The 19,838-nt window shown below is 43.5% G+C and overlaps 1 protein-coding gene across 5 annotated transcripts in view; it reads right to left on the bottom strand.

The window, feature by feature from the left end:
* The window catches only part of MIB1 (MIB E3 ubiquitin protein ligase 1), a 91,028-nt gene that overhangs the window by 12,740 nt on the left and 58,450 nt on the right, over positions 1-19,838 (bottom strand). For 4 of the 5 annotated variants that reach the window (XM_061596779.1, XM_061596798.1, XM_061596808.1 and 1 more), the window contains exons 13-18: positions 11,210-11,342; positions 9,397-9,483; positions 7,727-7,888; positions 6,497-6,678; positions 4,718-4,910; positions 3,938-4,016 (exon numbers count right to left, since the gene is read on the bottom strand). In XM_061596779.1, coding sequence (XP_061452763.1) covers positions 3,938-4,016; positions 4,718-4,910; positions 6,497-6,678; positions 7,727-7,888; positions 9,397-9,483; positions 11,210-11,342 — 836 coding nt within the window. The remainder of the gene's footprint in view (positions 1-3,937; positions 4,017-4,717; positions 4,911-6,496; positions 6,679-7,726; positions 7,889-9,396; positions 9,484-11,209; positions 11,343-19,838) is intronic. The other variant, XM_061596789.1, reaches the window with a different exon arrangement.

The following is a 19,838-nucleotide window of genomic DNA, read 5'->3' as shown; positions in this document are numbered from 1 at the left end:
GGAAAGCGTCAGTATTGTCTTCGCTGACGAGCTCCCCTGCCATAAGTTGAAGTTGAGGCCCCTTGACTTCCCCTGTTCTGTGCTCTGGCTTGGAAACGTTGCCTGTTCCAGGATCCCCTGGAGGAGCAGAAACCAGAAGATTGAAAGTCGCGGCCTCGCCCTGCAGGCCGCGCTCCTCGAAAGGGCTGAAAGGAGCGATATGGGGTGAAACGTCTGAAAGCCCTATGATCCTCTCTCTTAGAAGTGGCCAATACTGGCCTTCGGCTGTTGTTAGGGTCTACCAAGACCGCCTTGAGGGCTTCATCTCCGAAGAGTAAAGACCCAGAAAAGGGTGCTCTAGACAAGTTGCCCTTGGCCGTAGAATCAGCGTCCCAGTGCCTGAGCCAAAGGGTACACCGAGCTACCACCTGTGAGGCTAGAGCTCGCGCGCCCAGCTGGGTGGCATCCAGTGTGGCATCGGCTACGAAGGCTGCTGTCTTGTGTAATTTTACCAGGCCCTTGCGGAGCTTGACAGGGTCTGGTTTGGGATCATCCAAGAGTTCGTCTAGCCACATCATAGCCGCTCTTGAAAATATAGAAGCTGAAGCAGACGCCTGAATAGTAAAGGCAGTAGCCTCGTGGTTTTTACGCAAGGCGTAGTCCATGCGGCGTTCAAAGGGGTCCTTTAGTTGTGATTCCCCTTGCTTTGGAAGGAGCGAGCGCGAAACTAAACTGGAGACTGGCTCGTCGATGCCTGGAACAAGCAAGCGATTCATAAAGTCCGGGTCCAGTGCATAGAGCCTTTTGGCCATAATGGAAAAGCGGCGTGCCTGCAGAGGATGATCCAGCTCTTCCTTGGCCAGCTTGCCAATGGGGTCCGGCACAGGAAGGTAATGATCCAAAGATTTTGGAGACTTAAGGACTTTAGCCCCTTTCATGGGGAGAGTGGTAGATTTGGGCTGTGTAGTTTGAAGGCCCGATAGCGGAAGAAAGTCGGCCGCATCAAATAGGCGATATGAGGTGTCCTCCTCGAAGTCTGCCTCGTCACTCCACTCATCCCCTTCGGCTTGAAGAGAATAATCTGGGTCCTCCAACCCAGGGATGTCATCTCCAATCCTGCCTCTAGCAACGTCAAATGGGTTGGGCGAGGGGAGCGGTACCACATCAGAACAGCCACATGGGGCTGGGGCACAGGAAGGGTTCTGTTCACTGTGCTGAGTCAATGGAGCTGTCTGGACTCTCGACTGATCTGAGAAGAGGCTTAGTATATCTTTCAACTGCATCAGGAATTCAGGAGACAACTGCAGTCCTGGTACAGAGGCAGGTAGTTGCCCTGATAGTGGACCAGCAGGCGGTTGTGCTTGTGGAGGAACAGCAACAGTGGGCTCACTGGGCTGGAGCGGCAGGCTAGATTGTGAGTGGCAGACCCCAGGCTGGTCAGGAAAACCCTCGAAGTCATCCTCAGATGACCCAGCTGGAGAGTGAAAGAGTGCTGTCAAGTGCTCTTGGTTAGCAGCTTGAGAATGTGGCACAGAAATGTAACGTGTGTTTTTGGTGGCACTGTGGTGAGACAGGTGTTTAGTTTTAGCCACGGCCTTGGAGTGCAGCCTGGGCAGTTTTTGATTTGCAGACTTATGATGTGAGGACTTGCAGGGTCTCTTAGCCGCTGCTGAATGTGCATCTAAGTGTTGATCCGCCATTCTGAGCGCCCAGCAATGTTATACCAACACACGCACAGTGGTGGGGGGTGCGGTGTGGCAAGGGACTTTCACCAACACACGGTATATATAACACCAACACACGCACAGAGGTGGTGGGTGCGATGTGGCGTAGAGTTCCAATATGCAGCTGCGGTGCAGATAATTTCAAGGTGCAGTCCGAATATGCAGTTGCTGTGCAGAGGCACTTGTTGTAAAAGTAAGTCCTACAGGCACTTGGATAGCCTGACTAAATAACTGTACAAACAAGTGAAGGAGAACAGAAAGGGTGGGGAAAATGGGCAGATCAAAATGGCGCCCGCGAAAAAGGGCGGGAATCTCAATCAAAATGGCGGCCGGGAAGATGGCACAATGGCGGGCAGGCAAGGGTTCCTGGTGCTTTAGAAGGCCTGTAACGGCTGCGGCAGTAGTCAGGCAGACAGATAGGGGAGGAGGAGTAAGGGTGAGCTCCAAGCGCAGCGTATAAACAATGACACTCTTTAAATGTGAAAAAAGCTGGGAGGGATACCTCCCACGGCCACCTGAAGAGCCTCAAGGCAGAAAGAGGCTAGCAGAGGAGCCGCAAAGGCGAGCTCCAACCGCCCCTTGCTGAGGGAGGCCGCCGCCTATCACTTCAGTCCAATAGCAGCCCCCGCCAAAAAAGCAGAAGTTAAAGGAGCCGCAGCTCCCAACGAAACGAGTGAAAGCTCTAGGCAAAAATCAGGCAAAAAAGGCAGCAGCCTTTCGCTGCAGCCCCAAGCAGCCGCCGCCGAAAAAGCAGTTATGAAAGGAGCCGCAGCCGCGGCTCCCAGCGAGGTAAAAAGCGAGAAAAAACGGCTGCCGCCTGGAGGAGGCGGCGGCAAGGCAGGGCAAGGGCTGACGAGAGAGCCGCAGCCGCAGCTCTCAGGGCTCGTCCCAAAAGAGAGGGGAGCCCAATAAAATCAGACGTCACCTACGGTGGGGAGACGTTGAAAAGGAAAAAAATACTAAAACACTGGCCGAAAAGAGAGCCGCAGCCGCGGCTCTCAGGGAAGGCTCGTCTCTTGGAGACGGGAGCCAAAAGGGAAAACAGCAGCTGCCGGATTCCGTCAAAGAGGAAAAAATACTAAAACACTGGCTGAAAAGAGAGCCGCAGCCGTGGCTCTCAAGGAAGGTTCGTCTCTGGGAGACGGGAGCCAAAAGGGAAAATGGCAGCCGCCGGATTCCTCAGCAAAAGGACCAAAAGGGGAAAACAAAGTGAGGTAAAAATAAAAATCCCCCCCCAAAAATAAGGTCCCAGACAATATAAAAAGAGGGTGAGGGAGAGAAGAAACAAGAAGAATTTTGACAGTCCCACACGCTCAAACTTAGCTACAGTAGAAGATCCAAACGCCTTGAACGAAGGAAGGCAAGAATGAACTGGAGTGGGAGGGGCTCGATGCCCCAGGTCTTGACTTCGATCCATTCTTGCCTTCGGACGCTAGATGGCGCTATATCCCACGTGATGTCGGACTACCTAAGGAAAATCTGGTTGTAGACATTTTAAGGATATTGTATGTTCAGTGTTGTGATTACTTGTTAATAAAATTTGGAAGTAAAAACAAGAGTGTAAGGACAGTTATTAGCCAGCAACCCAGAAGATTACTGCAACTGCAATGTTGAAACATTTATGTATCATTTAAGATTTAGTTTAATAAAATGTGTGTTATTGTGTTTGTGATTAAGTTCTTACCCATTGCTAATGTACACCAGCTGCTTCTGCAGCTTGACACAGGCAATTTATATACTATTTCCTAAATTAATAAAAACCAAGTTATCTAAACAATTACATAAAGTGTACCCTTCTTGTAAAATGCTATATTGAATTGTAAATTAACATATTTTAGTAATCAGATTTGCACAATTGTTCAAGAACTATGTGAAGAACTATATGTGACAAATTTGATTTAAATCAAGGGTTTCTCTTGGTGATTTAAATCATGGAGAAAACACATACAATTCCCATTCCCAGCCCTGCCCACTGGAGTCTGTATACCATTGGGTTTTTCCAATATACAGTGCAGATCCTTTAATTTATATAGGAGAAACTAAACATCTTCAATTATAGGCACAGCTACAATCATTGACCCGTCTGCCAAATACACTTGTGTGAGACAAACTCAGACATTGACATTTATATTTTAAACATCACCACACCCATCATCTAATGAATTCTGTCCATTTAAATGTGAATTTAATCACATTACTCTACAGAACCATTTTTACCCACCAAAAGCACTTACTTTCACAAGCACACATGTGTCCACAAGGCTGAAAGAGTACTGCTGCTTTTTTGTCTGAGCATACTACACATTCTTCAATCTGCAAAGAACGAATTACATAGCTCTTCAACTTTTCATGAAGTAGTATTTAGTTTCTCAGTTACAGGCCAATTACCTTAACCTCTGTTCTGGGTAAATTGGTTGACAACATTATTAAATATAAAAAATGATGCATATAGAAGAACTTATCTAGCTAAGTAGACACTACATGGCCCCTACTTTAAACATTTTGGTTGGCTTCCCAGAGGCATCTTTAGGAAATAGGTTGGCAGACTATAATTGGTCTGATTCAGTAGAGCTCTTCTTATGTTAAGACATGTTGGCCAAAAATGGCTATGTACATCTGCCCTAAACACAAGTTCATGTTGACTGAAATACCACATGAATGCTTAGAGCAGATGTTTTTATGGTTTAGTAGGTGAAATCAAGAAATGTCTGACACAGGGTGTCACTAGGTCAAGCCTGTACATGCTAGAGTAAATTCTTTAAATAGAGTAAGTTATAAGATCAAACTGTGGAGAAAGACATTATTGCAAAAATGTCTAATTTCGTCTGAGAAAAAATAGCTAAATTAGAAAGTTTGGAACCACTGTAGCCTCAAATTCTCATATGCTTAAGTGCTCCTGCTCAATTTTAAACTTAGAATACCATTTGAGTCTTAAAATGATGCCGTAAGTTTAAATGGAGCACAAAAACTTACATTTTAAGATATGCCATACTAAAATGAGCAGTAAAACACACCTTTGTCCTCGATTGAACTTGCTCTTTGCAGATGAGGCATTTCTTCACTCTTGGTGAACAGAGGGAACAGGTGGCAATATGCCCACATGGGCCAAATAAAGTATCTCTCTTCATATCAGAACATACCATACATTCTTCTAAGGTTTCTGAATCATTGTTGATCATAGAAGGACTCCGGGAACCAACCTGACCACTAAACACAAACTTTCATTGAGACATTATATAAGCATTCAACATTATATACTGCATTATGTCAAATTCTATTTTGTTTCTCAAAAATTAATATTTACTCATGTGCCTTATAAATTCAAGGGAATAACATAACCCTTCCTGTCTAACATACAAAAAGCATTATGGTAGAAGGTGGCTATTCTGCATAGCTTAAAATTGTACCAATGGAAAAACACTTATGTTGGATAAGTATATTGAATCAGATGGGGAATTTTAAAAAAAATTAAAACTAACACTTCAGGATTACAGAACTATTGACTTTTAGTAAAAATGCAAAAGTAATGGCAGGACAATATCCTCATTAAGACTACTTAAAAGATCACAGTATGCAAAGCTTCTGAATTTATCAAAACTCAATCAGGCTAGATGTTAAGCAAAGCAAAAACCAAAAACAAACAAACCAAGAATAGCAGATTACTCAACATCTAGCTTTTGCCTAATGTCCAGCAAAGAGTTCCAAGAGACTTAAAAGTTTTTCTTTATGGTTTTTCAAATGGTTCTAATCAAGACATTACTGAACAATACTGTTTTTTTCCTCCTAACAGGCAAGCATGTATGCAAATTTGACTGACATTTAGTTAACTTTGGATTATTATTAAAATATTTTAAAAGCCTATAATGCCAACTGAAGAATAAACAGCTGGGATCAAAAGTGTTCAGACCAGACACAGGAACTTTCATCTCAGCCTTTCAACTGGCAGCTTCCTAGATAGCCAAAAAGCCCCTCTGCACGGTTAGTGGCTCTCTACAACAATATCCCATGACATACAAGGGGAGGCTGCTGGCAGCATATATGCAGCAGCATGCATGTGACAGGAGCTGGTTTTCATCATGGGTCAATTTAATAAAATTTTAATTTCTGGAACAGGATCTGGAACAGGAGGTATGCATTAAATAAGTTTATGTGTCAAAATGTTGACCAATTTTGAAACATTGTTGAGAACGGTATGCACAAAATAGCCACAGTGGACAGGGACTTCTAAAGTAAGACCACTGGAGAAAATATTATATGAATGTTAATTAAAAGCCTATGATAAAGTAAAATAAATTGAAATGGCAGAATGATTAGAGAAAAAGCTTCATGAACCTCACACTTTAATGCACTCTGAATGGCAAAGGAAACAGTGTTCGCTTTGGTGACCCAAGTGTCAAGAACCAACAAAGATTTCATGCATTAAAACATCAAGAAACGTAAATGAGAACATCACTATTCATTTCAGTTCATGCTCAAGAGGCAGGACAACTAACCAAACACTCTGTGGGCAGGGATGAAAGGCAGGTCTCCTCAAGCAACAGGAGAGGGAGACAATATCCAACTTGGGGTGTCCTAGTGCTCACTGGAGAAAATGCAATTCTGCCTTACTTTGATTCTCTTAGAACCACAATAAAAATGTACTTACAAAATTTCTTACCCACCCTTCACCATAAGGTCCCAGGGAGGTTACAACAAATGTGTGTTTGTGTATTTTATCAGCTGTCTAATCTATGGAAAACAGAAGATTGGAAAGTAAGTGTGGGTAAATCCCATTGCTTTGTTACAATACAAACCTGACTTTTTCTTTGTGACATTTAGCCAATGCTTTACAGAGGCTAGGATCAGGACACAAGTCAAGGGGTGACTGACCCTTCTTATTACGAATACCAAGGTCAGCTCCGTTGGCTGCCAGGAAGCAGGCAATAGATGCTGCACTCTTCTTTTCTGCTCCCTGAGTACCCAGTCCCATTATCAACTGAAAGAAAGCAAATTCACAACTAACTTGAGTTTCTCTTGATGTACCTGTAAAACAATATCTTAAGAGAAAACAAAACTGACCAGACAAAGCTATTTTAACAGATCTCAGCCAAGACTAGCCCTAAACTGTAACTTTGAGCAGTTAGTTCATTCCAAAATTCCTTGAATAGAACAAATCATTAAGTGTCTTTGGAGCAAATTACTTCTGATTGGGTTGTATCCACTTGAGTAATGTGACTTCCTCTCTCTGTGCACCCTCAAAATCTGCTCCAGAGAGTCCCTCAACCCTCTGGAGCACATTTCAGGGTACACAGGTAGCTGCACGGGAGATGTGGGAGGGGAAAAGTCTGTTGTGCAAGTGGAAGTTTGCTGCATCAGCAGAACAGCACTGTTGGATACAACCCATCATGCTGGAAGTTCTTTTGTCCCAAGACCTTCACCACACATACCAATCCTTCATGTACAGCTCACCACAATTCTGACATTGTTTGTATTTGTAAATTTAGTGGCATTCCAAATCTAACCCTCATCTATTAATACTATTACAATAAAATCACATACATTTCTCTGCAGTTATTTTCCCCACATCTTGTGCCTCAACCAAACTACTAATAGTCACATTCCTAATATATACAACCACACATACAAATATGTCTGAAATACTAACAAAACGGTATACATTCTGTATCAGTTTCCATAGTTTTAGCACAAAGCGTACAATTGAAAAACTAGAATCCATGCATATTAGAAATGTTTAGCCCAGTTTTGTTCTGTAGTAATGCTTGTTAAATGACATTTTATGAACTTTTAAAAGAAAAATAGGCTCAATTAAATTGAAATATTTTTTGGTTTTTTTAAAAATAATTTTTCTATGAAGGTGTCTACAGGAATACGTCAATCTAATTTTCAAGGGGCATTTATATTTGATGGATATAAATAATTGCTTTTGAGAAAATAGGAAACAGACCAAAACAAAACAGGATCTTGCAACACTCTGCAAAGAGAAAGTATAGTAGAGAAGTAAGAAATAAATTCAGTTTATTTACTGTGTTCTTCGATGGTTCCCAAGCCGTATCTACCTTGCCCACATCTTGCATGTCTTGGAGCTGGCGAAGTTGTGACAAAGTATGATGCCTCAGGGCTTCATGTAGGGGAGTATCCCCATCTTTATCCTGAATATCCAGTTTAGCACCTGCACGAACTAGGAGCTGAGGAGAAATATGAAAAAAAGAAATTTGAATTTAAGGAAGCATAGGCCAATTACAAACTTTAAAGTGCACAACACTACATAATTTTTCCATATAACCTGATTATATTTGTGCTCACACTTATTTGCATCTTTTCAGCTACATACTTTAATTAAACTTTGTTTTCACCAAATCTAATTTTAATCTCAGGAAATTTAAGTAGCATGCTCTCTGAACACAATTTAATACATCAGAGTAAAGTAGCAAGCTGATAACAATGGGCTGCATCCAATGGTTGTACAAGTAGAAGGCAGCTCACATAACCAATCTTTTCCCATCCTCCTCTGCAGCCCCAAAACCCCTCACAAAAGCCTAACCAGAAGCTTGGGGCCCTTCAGGACAATGTGGGCTGTGTTGTACAGGACTGGACCCTGCTCTGCTCCATACAAGGTTCTTCTACATGATTTTAGATTATCCCCCACTCCCACTGTTCAGGAGGCCCCCTACATCTCTAGAGAGGCTTTTCAGGAAATGCAAGGGCTGTATAGAGGAGGTGGTGAAGAGATTGCACATACTGTCTTTCATTTGTGCAGCCACTGGACACAATTGAAAGAATGGTCTATCAATTCAGTTATGTTTTAAATATTATAAAGACCCAAATTCAGGAATATAAAGATACTTGGATGCAAAGAAGGCAACAGGTGAGTCTGCCATCAGTGAAAAAGCATGAGACACAAGCCCAGTTCAGATATCGGTCTTCACCATAGCTTAGTATGATAGGAACAAGCTACAACAAGAAGCTGTTCTCTTCCATTTTGCTTAACCACAGCTTGTGTTGTTGTCCAGACCAACAAATTACGTAAAATTAACTATGGCTTGTTTGAGAAAAGCTAACTTCAAACTACAAGCATGGGCACATTTATCAGAAAAACAGCAATGCAAATATAATTAACAAAAAGCAGATGCAGAATGCAATATATACAAAATAAGTCAGAATCAATGACGGCTTGAGAGTTGATAATATCAGGCAAGGAAAACAAGCTCTTTGCAGAAGCAGCCAGATTTTAAATGGAATGAAGTGAACAGTTCACATGTCAAAGGAAACGCTGAGAAGGACAATGTCAAAAGTGGTAGCTATGGAAGGTATCATGCACTGCAAATTAGCTAACCCTCATGACGGTTCTCAAAATTTTACAAATGGGTCCTGTTTCAAAAACAACCGCACTTTTCAAGCCCCACTTTCCCACTCTACAACAGAATAAGCAAGAATATCAGTAGCAAGTGTATATTTCATTTTTAAAGTTAAGACAGCAATAGACAGTATGTATTTGAACAAAATTTAAGGATGACATATACTATAGGGAAAAAGAGAAGCAGTGAACCTATCTCATAAATGGTCTGCACAACAGGAATGCTGTGTTCTTGGTCTGGTAAAAGAAAAAAGCACCTCACTTTCCAACTCATTCAGGAACACTTTGCAGCCCACAGTCTGAGAAGCAGTGCCTTATGGTATATTATAGGTACCTTACCCGCACTATTTGGGTGTGCTGCCGTTCTACAGCAAGGTGAAGTGCAGTTTGTTGGTTTACATTCTGGATATCCAGGTTAGCACTGCCCTGAAAGAGATGTTTCAATTGTTATTTATTCATAATAAAACAAACAATATAATCCTGAGCTGGACCTCAGTTTGGGATGCTCATGGGCAAAAGTGGTGTAGTGAGGTGGAGAGAAGAGGGCACCTTGCCATGTACTCAAAAGCTAAACTTTTACATCTACATCTTAGTTTATGCGGCTAAGTTAAAACAATTTTCAAATTATTTATAACTGCATTTATTAGATACACATCATTTGACAGGACAATAGCATTAGATCTTTCCATTAGCTCTTTCAAAAACTTTATTTATACAAAGAAGCATAATAATTCTTGCAAACTGAATGAATGTATCCAACAGGCCTAAAAATGTCACGTGTCCAGCTGAACCAGCTCCCAAGACTTACTGGATTAGACAATGAGTTAGTAACTTGCCCACACATTTACAGAAAGGACAACTGCTTCTGGATGATCACTTTACCAAAATGCACAATTTGAACTACATGGGACTGGCTGGTTAATAAACAACCACCACCACTAGACCGGGAAAAATTGAGAGGGAAATCTTTCTCCCTGCAAGGTTAACTAGCGTATGCAAGACTAACCAACTAGCTAACCTTATTCACAGGAGTTTCATACAAAACTCTTTATAGTTAACAGTTCTACTCAACAAACCTACTGAGGCTTCCCATTCTCCAGAAACAGCAAAGAATACAGTAGGGCCCCACTCATACGGTGAGTTACGTTCTGGACCATCACCAAAAAGTGAAAATTGCCAAAAAGCGGAACTCCGTCAATAAAATAGTGCCCAACGCTCAGCTGCTGAGCACATCATGCCAAAAAACACTGTAAAAGCGGAACAAGCGCCATATGAATAGGGCCTTTCTCTAATTGAAAACCACCGTATTAGCGAAACGCTGAAAAGCAGAGCCCTACTGTAAAAGAAAAGCCTGGCTGGATCAGACCTACTCCAGCACCCTGTTTTCACAGTGACCAACCAGATACCTATAAGAAGCCCGCAAGCAGGGCCTGAGCACACCACCACTCTCCCAATTTGCGATTCCCAGCAACTAGTATTCAGAGGCATACTGCCCTTGATACTAGGAGGCAGTACATAGACAAATTGATGGAGGACAAAGCTAATTGTCTTTTAAAGCCATCGAAGAGAGGGATTCACAAGAAGGCCAATCACCAAAGCTCCTGGGAATTCCATGAACTTGTTTGCATTCAGCATAAAGCTGCTTTATTTGTTTTACAATCCTAATTGTATTTAATTCAAGTGAAATTAGAATGTAAACAGCTTCAATACAATCTATAGAAGTGTTTATCACTAAAAATCAGGGTCATTGTTTATTACATTAATACAATACACAAAATGTAACTTTCGTCATATCAGAATTGGTGGTTATACAAAATAGAGAGATCTCCAGAATATGTGCTTTTCCCACTGATCTACCTTTACAAGCAAACCAGTGCCATGTGGGTTGGGGAAGGGGCCACAGCTTTGCATGCAGAAGGACCCAGATTCAACCTGTGGCATCTTCACAGTTGGCTAACACAGTATGCAGCGAGAAAACTCAGACACCCTGAAGAGCCACTGCCAGAGTAGATAATAATAGGAAAGATGTACCAATGATCTGATTCAACAAAAGGCAGCTTTATATGTTCACACTAGTACAGAAAGTGTTTGACAGCCTATGTAGACATCTCTTTAAATATTTTTTCACTGTAATATAAAACAGAATGTTTACCTGATGCACCAAGAGTTCTGCCACTTCCACATGATTATTAAGTGCTGCCAAATGCAAGGCAGTATAGCCATCATCTTTTTTCTCATCCACAATCCATGGTCTTGGGAGCTTAGAGAGTAACACTCTCATTGCACTGAAATAAAACATAACATATTAATATTCTATAGCGATGGTCCAAGCCATTTGACCAAGTACAAAGTCTCAACATTCTATGGCTAAGTTGTGGCTACTGGGTGACACTGAATGATGTCCACCTGCTTGCAGAATGGAAATCCACTTGTGCAATGGAGCAGAACATTGGCCATACCATGAAGTGTCCTTCTGGTCAGTGGAAAAGTGGAGCATACAGGAATGGGTTAACTCCTCCTGGAGGCAGAGTCAAAACACTTTTGAAAAAAGTTTGTTAGTAGCCAGCTGGAAGGGGAGGTGACCTTCTCCCTGCTTTCAGTTCATGACAAAGCTGAGGCATCAAGTGTCCGGTCCCTAAACCTAAACACGTAACTTGAACATTGGATAGAAGAAACCAATGGAACATTAGAGGATAGGTAAGAAAGTTGTCATGGGAAGCCCTCTCTACACTCTCCAGGTTACTGCATGAACGTGAACCACAAAGGAGTCCTGGAGAGGGGACCCCCTCCAGCCCCCGCCTAGGACCCTTTGCAGGGTGGGGCTGTATGCTTCTCTTTCCACTGACCAGAAGAACACTTCATGGTAAGGCCAACTTTCCGTTCCCAGTCAGTGAAGGAATACAGCATATAGGAATGGGATGTACTGAAGCAGTGACCCTAAACATCCTTGGGAGGGATGCACATCTAGGCTACTACGCTCTGGAGAACCTTCCAGCTGAAGGTGGCATGAGCAAACTTATCTACCTTGTAGTGTCAGATAAAGATGGATGAGCCCAGGTGGCAGACTTGCAGATTTCTTCTAGTGGAGGGGAACCTGTGCTGCACTGGACAGGGGCCACCCCCCTGAGGAAACATTTGACCCAGGGATGTCCTGCTATAGAGCATTCCCCCACTGGTGGGAGCACACTACCCAGGGACACCGCTTACCTCTTGAGCATATTAGGTTTTAAGCCCTAGTCAAGTTAGTCCTGTAGGAAAATGGTGCTTTATTTGACACTCCCCATCTAACAGTTGCATCTGCGCCATCTCTTGAAGGCCTTTGAAGCGAGGCCATAGATCCTCTGCATAGAGGTCTTGTGCAAAGCCAGGATGGTGCTGATGACTTCCTCAGACAGGCCCTCCTCCCTCAGTGACTGATGCTCAACCTTCAGGCATTGAGTTAGAGCCAATCCGAGCAAAGAATGGGGCCCTGAGAGATGAGATCCGGAATGGAATGTCGGAACTGAGGTCCACCAGGTTGGAAAATGACAGCCGCTGGGACCAGTGAGAGGCCACCACCACCTGTGCCTGGTGGGCCTGGATCTTGCAAAACTGTCTGGGTAGGAGGGGCATGGGAGGAAAGGTATAAAGAAGGCCCCGTGGTCAGGGGGCTGAGAGTGCATCTACCTCCTGAGCTTGGGGGTCCCAGCATTGGGACATTAACTTATCCAGCTCTGCATTTGCTGACAAGACAAACAGGTCCATGCAAGGACCCTATCTCTAGGAAATCAAGAGGAACACTTCAGTTTAGTGCCCATTCCCCCTGGTGTACTTGTTATCTGCTTAGCCAGCTCGTCTGGGTGTTCAGGGCTCCCTGCACATGTATAGCTGAGATGGATGCCTGGTGTTACTCTGCCCACTTGAATAGTAGGCTGGTCTTGTCCTGAGCAGGGCCCCCAATTTCATTCCCCCTGGTGATTCCTATGGGCTTTGGCCATGAGATTGCCTGTGGAAGGAGGGAGAGAAACTCTTTTGAGTGCCAGCCAAATTGTTCTGAGTTCCAGTCAACTGATGGATTGGCACCCCTCCTGTTCCCCCCACTTCCACTGGGTGCAGTTGGTAAGATAGGTTGCCCCCCAGCCGAACAGGCCAGCATCTGTGGTGACCACCATGACTGCTGGGGTTCTGAGGGAAAGTCATCTCACTAGGTTAGGCTTCTGTCTCTACCACTAGAGATTCTGCTACATTCCTGGGAATGGTCATTAGTGACTTCAGGCACTGCACAATCTGATACCAATACAGGAGCAGGAGCCAATAGAACACCCAGGAGTGAAACTGCACCATGGCACCAAGTCAATGGCCACTATCATTGCTCCCTGCAGTTGAGCCAGCTCCATCAGGGGAACCTGGGCAACAGACAAGCATGCCTGCAGCCAAGACTGGAGTTTGGTGACTCACTGTGAGGAGAGGAAGGAGAGGTCATGTCCATTATCAATCCCAAGTGTTGGGAGATATTGACTGGGGGTCAACTGGCTCTTGGCCCTGTTGATGATGAAGCTGTGACGCTCTAGGTAATGGATGGTGGTCTCCAGGTTCCACTAGGGTCCCGTGGCTGAGGAGGCGTGTACCAATAGGTTATCCAGGTAGGGGTAAATATGCACCCTCCCTGGGTGTGGAAATGAGTTACTATCACCACCATGAGCTTGGTGAACTCCTGGGGGGGGGGGAAAGAGATGACAGGCCAAAGGGAATGGCACTGTAGTGGTATTGCTCCTTATTGTCCCAAAGTGGAGAAAATGCTTGTGCTGCGATAGTATTGGGACATGCAAGTATGCCTCCTATGGATCCCAGAAAGTCATCTGGATGGATGGCTTTGCAATGGACTTGAGAATTTCGATTTTGAACTTCTAAGTCAGGATGAATTGATTCAGGAACTTTAGGTCCAAGATGGCACAGAAAGCAGAGCTGTTTGGACACCATGACAAAAATGGAGAAAACCCAAGAGGACTACAGATGCTCTGGTAGCGAGAAGACTTCTTGCAACATTTGATGTCATCCTTCTTGGGGGCAGAAGGAAGAGCCTTCTTTTTATCTTTGGTTCCCATCAGATGCCAATCTAGACACTTGCAGAAAATCTGACTGCCAATGTATGGTAGGATTGAAAGGCTGGCCTTGGAATGGTCCACTTCCCATTGTTTCAGCCAGAAGTTGTGCCTGACTACAACCAAGTAGCACAATATGGATGATGAACATTGTAGGCTCTTTTCTATGAGTCTGCCAGGAACTTAGCTGTTTGTTCAGCCCCTGACTGATGGGCCAGGGGTGACTTGATAACAAATGACAAAGAAAAGGCAGAAGTGCTCAATTCCTACTTTGGCTCAGTCTTCTCCCAAAAAAGGGCCTATGACCCTCCCAGGAAACATGAAGTAGAAGGGGCAGGATTGGACCTTGAGATTGATAGACAAATGGTCAAGGAATACCTAATAACTTTGAATGAGTTCAAATCGGCAGGGCCCAATAAACTGCATCCCAGAGTATTGAAGGAACTGGCTGAAGAACTCTCAGAACCGCTCTCTATTATCTTTGCGAAATCATGGAGGACCGGTGAAGTGCCGGATGACTGGAGGAAAGCTAATGTTGTCCCTATCTTCAAAAAGGGCAAGAAGGAGGAACCGGGAACTACAGACCAGTCAGCCTAACATCAATCCCTGGAAAAACTCTGGAGCAGATTATAAAGCAGTCAATCTGTAAGCACCTTGAAAGCAATGCAATGATTACTAGGAGCCAACATAGATTTATGAAGAACAAATCCTGCCAAAGTAATCTCATCTCATTTTTTGATTGGATAACCTCACTTGTAGACTGTGGGAATGCTGTGGACATAATATATCTCAACTTTAGCAAAGCTTTTGACAAAGTGCCACATGATATTCTAATTAGCAAGCTAGCTAAATGTGGGCTTGATGGAACAACTATTAGATGGATCCACAGTTAGCTCCAGAATCGTACTCAAGGAGTGCTTATCAATGGTTCCTTCTCAAACTGGGCAGAAGTAACGAGTGGGGTATGTGATGTTCCTATATTAATGTATATATGGTAAGTGTTGTTGTTTTAGAAGATACATGGTAAGTGGAGTGAAAGAGGAGGGGGAGTGAATGGGCAGTAGAATGCGAGATGATTGGCTGAGTGTTTAAAATGGCTGAATGTATAAAAGGAAGAGTGAGAGTGGAATCAGGGGGAGAAGAGAACTGAGTGGGTTGGTTGGTGGGGTTTAGAGAGTTGTTTGCCAGGAGGGAGGTGGAGTTCGGATTAGTATTGAGTAAAACCATATGCTTATGTGCCTTAAGAAGAAATCTTGTTAATCTTGTTAGCTTTGTTATCTGTAATAAATACTTAATTTGGTTTACCAAAGGCCTGATCCTTGGCTGGGGTTTCACAGACCAGAAGGGAGGGTAAGGTAATGACCAAGGCTGAAGGGGAACTGTAACAAATGGTGGCAGCGGTGAAGAGAATAACAATACCAGTATTCAGAGTCTCTGGGAATACTAGTATTGGGACGTTACTGGTGGTTGCCTAGCAGGGGGATCTGTTGAGATCTGTGCCTAGAGACAGGCAGTAACCACGAGCAGGTAGGAACCTGACAGGGAGAGCCAGGGAAGGACGCATCACAGGGTACCACAGGGCTCGGTCCTGGGCCCAGTGCTCTTTAACATTTTTATTAACAACTTCGATGAGGAGGTACAAAGCATGCTTATCAAATTTGCAGATGATACAAAATTGGGGGGCATAGCTAATACCATGGAAGACAGAAACAAAACTCAAAGGGACCTTGATAGGCTGGAGCATTGGGCTGAAAACAAGCAAATGAAATTCAACAGGGATAAATGCAAAGTTCTACACTTAGGAAAAAGAAACCAAATGCACAGTTATAAGATGGGGGATACTTGGCTCAGCAGTACGACATGTGAGAAGGATCTTGGAATTGTCGTTGATCACAAGCTGAATATGAGCCAACAGTGTGATGTGGCTGCAAAAAAGGCAAATGCTATATTAGACTGCATTAACAGAAGTATAGGTTCCAAATCGTGTGAAGTACTCGTTCCCCTCTATTCAGCACTGGTTAGGCCTCATCTTGAATACTGCGTCCAGTTCTGGTGTCCGCACTTCAAGGATGCAGACAAACTGGAACGGGTTCAGAGGAGGGCAACAAAGATGATCAGGGGACTGGAAACAAAGCCCTATGAGGAGAGACTGAAAGAACTGGGCATGTTTAGCCTGGAGAAGAGAAGACTGAGGGGAGATATGATAGCACTCTTCAAGTACATGAAAGGTTGTCACATAGAGGAGGGCCGGGATCTCTTCTCGATCGTCCCAGAGTGCAGGACACAGAATAATGGGTTCAAGTTGCAGGAAGCCAGATTTCGACTGTACGTCAGGAAAAACTTCCTAACTGTTAGAGCCATATGACAATGAAGCCAATTACCTAGAGAGGTAATGGGCTCTCCGACACTGGAGACATTCAAGAGGCAGCTTGACAGCCATCTTTCAGGGATGCTTTGATTTGGATTCCTGCATTGAGCAGGGGGTTGGACTTGATGGCCTTGTAGGCCCCTTCCAACTCTACTATTCTATGATTCTATGGCTTCAGCTATAAGGGCCCTGGCCCATTTGATTGCGGATTGTGTCAGGAAGGAATCGGCTGTGGAGGGTCTGATAACCAGAGCTAAGGCATCATGAGGATGCTTTAAAACAGCCTTACTGCATCGGTCACTTTAGTAAAAAAGGGTGCCCTCCAATCCTTGGGAATGACCATTTTGGCCCTGAGGGCAGACACAGGCTCATCAATGGCTAGGATCTTGAAACTGTGCATCACTGTGGCAGGCAAAGCATAGAGCTTTTTGGAGAGTGAGTGAAGCGATCTGGCTTGGCTAGTTGTTCCCACTCCTCAACAATATATTTAAAAAATTTAGGGAACATAATTACTATGTGCTGATCCCCAGATCTGGAAAAAAATCTGAGGATCCTTTCTCCCCTTCCTCAGTTCCCTCTGCTTGTGTTCATTCCAACGGAAGGAGGAAGTCCAATCTCCGGTAAAAGGGGTTGAGGTCCATTCAGCCTTCCATCCATCCGTGGTCAGTAAAATGAGTACCCGGCCTATGCTGGGGGGTAAAGAAAGGCCAGGGAAGGAACTGGCAATCCCACCCCATATATACGGTCTGCCTAGTAAACGTCGCAAGACATCACTCTAAGAGTCGGAAACGACTCACACTATAAGTGCGGGAACACCTTTACTTTATAGCCTTGGAGTCCAAAATAGGGTATGAATCCAAAGCATACAGCCTTTTGTGCATGAGGGGGCAACGGGGAGTCCTCCCCCAAGAGTTCCCCCTCCTCCCTCACCAAGCCTGAGGAACTGGATAATAGTGGGGCAACCTCCCCAACTGGTCTGAGGAAAAAATCCTAGGTAGGGCCTTAGAACTAGTGGAATGCCTCTTGCATTTGTTCTTGTGAGGCCTTTAATTTTTGAGGAGCACAGTCCTTGCATTTGGTCTTCCCCTCTCCCCTGTCCAGATTGGAGTCTGAGGAAGAAGAGGAGGAGGATGTGGAGGACTAATTACAAGAAAAACAGGCCCTGGAGTTGAAAATATTCTTCTTATGTGTGAATTGGCTAAGGAAGCCCTCACAACACACATCATAGTTTTATTAAGCTGGGCCAGCATGGCTGCAGAAGAGGGACTCTCAAAATGGCGGGTTTGGATGCACTTTCCCACACTGATGGTGTGTGGGCCTTCTCCCTCACTGGCTATGTGGAGGGGAGGTGGGAAACTGAAACTACTTAAGGCAAGAAATCCAAGATGGACACCAGAGTAAGAAACGCTTGGGAGGTAGCTTCCTCCCTGCTCAGAGACCTGCTTTTCTCTTCAGCCAAGGAGTGGGGTGAGGGGCCTCTCTCACAGGCCATTAAGAGTCCCTCCAGTACTGTGAGAGGGTCAGGTTAGGTATGCACCCCCCTTTTAAACAAAGCAATCTGGTATCTGTGCAGCAAGGCAGCTGCTGCTCAGAGCACAGGTGGCTGGTGGAACAAGGCCTGGAGAGAAAGGGACCAATCTCTGCTACTCTGGAGGCCTTTCTGTTGGTTCACATTCCTCCAGGACCTCATCTGGAAGCAAGACACAGTAGAAGAAGATTGCAGGAGGGTCTGGGACAGATCCTGGCTACCTCTGTGTTCCACGTGCATGTCAGCACCAAAGAAGAAAAAAAACTCTCCCTCTTCCTTCCCCCCCGTTTGCCTAATCAATGATGGACGGAAGTACAGACATAATAAGAAAAAAGATGTCTAAGAGGGAACCAGCTTTTCCTGTGTCCCTTAGAGGAGCACAGGAGGAATGAGCTATGTTATTCACTGGAAGTAGAGTCACAAACTGAAAGTATGTCACCTCCCCTTCTGCTGGCCGCTAACAAACTTTTTTCAAAAGTGTTTTGACTCTGCCTCAAAGAGGAGTTAACCCGTTCTTGTATGCTCCACTCCTTCACTGACTGAGAAACCTGGTTTCACTTCTCCCCGGACTAGTCCCTGCACACTTCCAAAATCTGTTGGATCTCATTCAATGGAAATTTTTATTTTCTAGTTAAGATTTTTTAAAAATCACTTTAATTGGTATGCTTTGAATTTTACTAAATTTTCATCATAACTTTCAAACTATGAGAGCAATGTAAATGGAAAATTACATTAGTTACTCCAAAAGTTAGTAAACTATGACCAGTTTTCCAAAGTTTATCAATCTTCTTTCATGCAACCCTATATAGTTAGTTAATTAGAACACTGATGCAATGTCTCTTTCATATGTCTTCAGTGGTATGCAATGGCAATTTTAGCAACCATCAAGAAGCTTAAATTCTAAAGTGCATTTTTGAGGTATCCCATTCATAGCATCATATAGAATATAAGATGTTAATAAAATATATAAAAATACATAACTAGAGTCTCTACTTCCAGTACTGCCATCAATCTCAACTTCTCTCCAATAAAATTACTTCATGTTCAGGAATGATGTTCATGCAGCTAATGTACCACCTGGTGTGTTTCAATCTGCCAGACAGACACTATGTATCTTTCTCCTCTAACGTATATGAATGGAATTCAAATAGAGGATTCCATGGCAGCAACACTGTTCTGCTGCTTTGTCTTTTTTAGTAGAAAATTTCTGCAGCCCTCCAACCCTTCCTAATTTCCCTATTACCTGCACGGACCCTAATACAGAAGGCATTGCTAGAGTTGGAAGTCCATAAAGGAAATGTGTGTATGTTACACAATTAAATATATTTAATTAAAATATTTAAACACATATAAAACACTTTATGGTTGTTTATAGATAATCAAAACAAATATAAATATATATCTGCAAATAAAAACAAAAAAGCTCAGGAACAAATCAAACAGTCTGCTAAAAATCTCTAAAAATAGCCCCCAATAAAATAATACACTGAGTTAAAATAGCTGGACTTAAAAATCACTTTTACCTGACACTTAAACTCCAACAGTGGAGGGACCTAGCTAGGCAGGACATTCCAAACATGGGGTGCCACCACTAAAAAAATCCATTCTCTATCTAGTTAACTATACATCTAACCTTTGTTGGTGGCAACATAGAGAAGGGCCTGTGCAGAAACCTCAAGGTGTGATATAGCTTTGGCTAAATAATTCTGATTTGATTATTTTATATTAAAGTTATATTTCCAACAGAATACTCCTTCCAAATATTTTAAAATACTGAATAAGAGATCCTATCACCCACCACATC

The sequence above is a fragment of the Rhineura floridana genome, chromosome 1 (assembly GCF_030035675.1).
Source record: "Rhineura floridana isolate rRhiFlo1 chromosome 1, rRhiFlo1.hap2, whole genome shotgun sequence".
Lineage (NCBI taxonomy): Eukaryota > Metazoa > Chordata > Lepidosauria > Squamata > Rhineuridae > Rhineura > Rhineura floridana.
This window is presented reverse-complemented; position numbering and strand designations above follow the sequence as displayed.